Raw genomic sequence first — 5000 nt, 5'->3', positions numbered from 1 at the left:
GTTAAAGCAACGATAAAGTTAGTTTGAGTGGAGCGAAGAAGATAAACAAAAAAGTTGGAGAGTTTAACGTCGATATAACAGTTTGGAGTGTGTGTGTGCGAGTGTGTGCGAGTGTGTGTGAGTGTGTGTGTGAGTGTGTGTGAGAGAGAGAGGCAAAGGAAGAAAGCCGCTTGACTAAACCAGCCATTCACACACACACACACGCACTTCTCTCTCTCTCTCTCTCTCTCTCTCTCTCTCTCGCTGTCTGTCTGTCTGTCTCCGTATGTAGAACAACAACCGCGGCGAAAGTAGCTTCTTCTTCTTCTTCCTCCTCTTCTTCTTCAACTCAAACACTTGCATGCTGTACGTTCCTGCGAATGGTCCTTTTGCAATGGAAGTCGTAGTCTCTGCAAGTTCTACAGTCGCCAGTGGACCGCACACCCACCCGCCGCCGCCGCCACCTCCACCGCCGCCACCGCCACCTCTGCCATCTTCTTCACTCACATCCTCATCCGTGGTAACATCTATATCATCCACATCTTCATCATTGTCCTCGCCGTCTTCTTCTTCGTCTTCTTCGTCTTCTTCTTCCTCTTCTTCCTCATCAAACTCCTCTAATTCGTCTTCTGCCGCCGTCGCCGCCGCCGCCGCCGCTGCTGCCGCCGCCGCCGCCGCCGCCGCCGCTGCCTCTGGCTCCACATCTTCGGCCGCCACCAGTGGTGTCGGGACAGGTATAGAACTTTTATCCACGAGTAACCAAGCCACAGTTGCTACCAATGTAACTAGTGTCCTGTCTACATCCACCTCATCCTCTTCTCCTTCGTCGTTATCCTCGCCCGGAGCGGCGGCATCCTTAGTGCAACATCAAAGCCAGGCTCTAAGCGGTGGCCTGAACATAAACGTGCCACCTCAACCGCCGCCAGCACATTTGTCTCCGTCCCAGCGTAACCAGACGTCAAGTCCATCTTCGGTTATCTTACACGGCCACACTCACCATCACCATAGTATTAACACTCTCACCTCTTCTTCTGCAAACTCAACTAGTGCGGTGACATCACACCCGCCCAATATGTTGGTCAACAGTGTGGTTACGGCAGTGTCGGCTGCCGCCGCTGCTGCCGCAGCAGCGGCCGGAGCCACAGGGGTATGTAAGTTGACCAAACCATCAACATACAGTTCCCCACCACCAATTGCTAATAACCCTGAAAACAACGTCTGCAAATTAATTGAGTACCGTGGTGCAAAGGTAGCGGCTTTTATGGTTAATGGAATCGAACTGATATGCCTACCGCAAGCATTTGACCTGTTCCTCAAACACCTAGTCGGTGGTTTGCACACTGTTTATACGAAACTGAAACGTCTAGATATCACACCGGTCGTTTGTAATGTTGAGCAAGTAAGAATTCTTCGCGGTTTGGGAGCGATTCAACCAGGAGTTAACCGCTGCAAGTTGTTGTCGTGCAAAGAATTTGATATTCTCTATGAGGACTGTACGAATTCCAGGTGAGTATTGCCGTAAATTTGGCAATGTCATTTGCATATTTCACGTTATTTTCAAAATAGTTTTTCTTCTTTCCTTTTCGTCCATACATGCTGACTTCAAACTTTCTATGTTATTATATTCTAATGAAGTTGTTAATTGTTGTGAAAGGTGTACAGACATGTCAACGCAAACACATGCAAACATATATACCGTTGTGTTTATACATACATTGTATACACATGCACAAACATATATATATATATATATATATATATATATATATACGTATACATACATATATGTCTGTGCGTGTGAGTGTGTGTGTATGTGTGTATAGGTGTATATATATATGTGTGTGTGTATGTTAACATAAACACGAAAACATTAACACTATTGTTTTTATGTAAGACGGTTATATATTTACATCTACGTATACAGAACTATATACATTTGTTTCATTATTAACGCATGCGAAAAACAGACAGCAACAAACATATCGTTCATATTATAAATGCATTGTTATAAAAACATGCAACTGTTTAGTTACATAATTTATACATGCATTATATATATGTATATATATATATATATATATATATATATATATATATACATATACGAGTATAAATATGTTTGTCGACGCTTGTCTTTGAAACTGGTACCATACACATACATACACACACATATACACACATACACACGCATACACACATACACACACATACACACTTATTTCCGAAAACGTTTAAAACTCCAATACAGTTTTCTTCCAGCATGAATTTTAAAAAATAAACAATAAATAAAAACAACAAAACTGTCCGGGAAAAGATGATGATAATAATAATAATAATAATAATAATAATAACAACAACAACATCATTATTATTGTCATCATTAAAATATGCAAAAGTAATTGCAATTAAATCTAATGAATTCTATAATGAATGTCACTGCCCCCCCCCCGCCCTGTTTTGGCATGTCTGTCCCTAGAGCTTATATACAGGTGACACATGGAGAAAGGTAGGTGTTTGATGGTGAGGGCCACCCAAGTGACCCCAATAGTGGTACATACACACACATTGATGCATTACACCACGTATTTCTATGAACAAACGCAATTTATTGACATCGTGGTAGAGTCACTATATATAATAGACAGACATCTGCACTGTTATAAATATTTACGTAATGACATAGATCTAAGGTTAATAAATCTTATTAAAATATATCGTACGGTTAACAGTGACGTACTATCATTGTTGCTGTTGATATCATCGTCATCATCATCATCATTATTATTACATAAACTGAAACGAACTACAACAATGTCTATTTCAATTGTATTATGATGACTCTATCGCGATTAAATAGTTTTTGTTGCGACGCACAGTCAATCTCATGGAAGCAAAACAGGCACAACTCATGAAATACGTACAATATACATTTGTATGTATAAATATATATGTTTGCGTGTACGTGTATATATGTATGTGTGTATATGTATATATATATATATATATGTGTGTGTGTGTGTGTGTGTGTGTGTATGCATATATATGTGTAATATGTGTATGTATATGTATATGAGTAAATATATAACAAACACACAAACGCATCTGTCCATATATGTGTGTATATATATATATATATATATATATATATATATATATATATATATATAAACAATTGAAAATGTCTATGTGTAAAATACGAATGAACTCAAATAGGAGTCGCATAGATTATGAAAGTTTATGAAATGACAAATATATATCTTCATAAGGGCACAGATATCAATATGGTTATATTTGTAAATCTGTCTTGTGTGTATACACACAAACAGAGGCACACGTGTATATATGTGTATGTATATGTATGTATATATATATATATGTGTGTGTGTGTGTGTGTGTGTGTGTGTGTGTGTGTATGTATATATATATATATATACACGTGTGTGTGCGCGTAATATTATGTCATCACATTTATATGCATTTACACGTAGATATATATGTATGTATACATACACATCCATATATGTTATATATCATATTGCGTGCAGTTAATAATTACATGTCTATTACGATTGCAAAGTAATAATTAAAACATCAAATCGAATCTAACAATTCCTGCTTTATTTAATTGGTAATTGTACTGAGTCTACGATGATGTAACTGGTTTCATCACCAATCTCAAGAATTCCCACCAAACCATTTGCCAAACAAGTACAAACTATTTTTAACATTTTTCATTTAGTGTTTTACATCTGTACAAATTCTTCAACCTTTATTCTCTCATTCTCTCTACCCTTATCTCTACTTCCCCCTCCACCCGTATAATTATTCTACCATCCACCCCGATGTCTTTTTCCTTCATACAAACACATTCCTTAAATGTAAACAGTTATTTTGTGGATTTGCTAAATTTATTTCAAAACATTTCCTCTCTGTCTCACTCGTTGTGAATACATGTTTGTACATATGTATGCACGTATGTATGTATGTATGTATGTATGTATGTATGTATGTATGTATGTATGTATGTATGTATGTATGTATGCACGTATGTATGTATATGTGTGTGTATATATATATATATATATATATATATATATATATATATATATATATATATATATATATATATATCACATGTATATACATATTACATATATATATATATATATATATTTATAAATATATATATATATACATATATTTATAAATATGTATATATATATATATATATATATATATATTTAATTATATATATACATTATATGCAATATATGTATGTTGTATTCACATTTTTAATGTATTGAATGTTTATTATATTTACACACACATACACAAGTACACTGAGTCACACACACACACACACATACATACATACATATATATATATATATATATATATATATATATATATATATATATATATACATATACATATATACATAAATACAATGTATATACTATATATTGTATATATAAAATGTGTATGTGTAAACACATATACACAGATTCATAATACAATATATAATAATATATGTAATATATATTGTGTGTATATATGTATATATATGTATATATATTACGTATATATACATGAATATGATATAAATAGTTAATACAATTTTTGTATATATCTTAAATACTATAGATATATATAGATATTTTGTATGCACACACACACATATATGTATATATATATATATATATATATATATATACATATATATATGTTGTTCGTAATATAATATAATGTATATATTTGATATGTGTGTGTGTGTGTATGTATATGTATGTATGTATGTATATACATATACAGAGATTGATAGTTATATATCGTAGGTGTGAACAGGTAACCCTGCGTAAGACACTAATATAAAATTATTTAAAATACCTTACACGCCCACGTGCACACCCACACAGTTGTGTGCGCGTGTGTGTATGGGTGTGTGTGTGTGTGTGTATGTGCGTGCGTGGATGCGTGTGCGTGTGTGTGAGAGTATATTCGTCGGTCAACATATTACATA

The 5000-nt window shown here is 34.4% G+C and overlaps 1 protein-coding gene across 8 annotated transcripts in view; it reads left to right on the top strand.

Moving 5' to 3' along the window:
* Window positions 1–5000, top strand: part of LOC106882968 (dachshund homolog 1) — a 257890-nt gene that overhangs the window by 902 nt on the left and 251988 nt on the right. For all 8 annotated transcript variants that reach the window (XM_089361356.1, XM_089361359.1, XM_089361358.1 and 5 more), the window contains exon 1: window positions 1–1485. This exon is cut by the window's left edge. In XM_089361356.1, coding sequence (XP_089217482.1) covers window positions 341–1485 — 1145 coding nt within the window. In that variant the 5' untranslated portion in view covers window positions 1–340. The remainder of the gene's footprint in view (window positions 1486–5000) is intronic.

The sequence above is a fragment of the Octopus bimaculoides genome, chromosome 13 (assembly GCF_046866305.1).
Source record: "Octopus bimaculoides isolate indiv1 chromosome 13, ASM4686630v1, whole genome shotgun sequence".
Classification (NCBI taxonomy): domain Eukaryota; kingdom Metazoa; phylum Mollusca; class Cephalopoda; order Octopoda; family Octopodidae; genus Octopus; species Octopus bimaculoides.
This window is presented reverse-complemented; position numbering and strand designations above follow the sequence as displayed.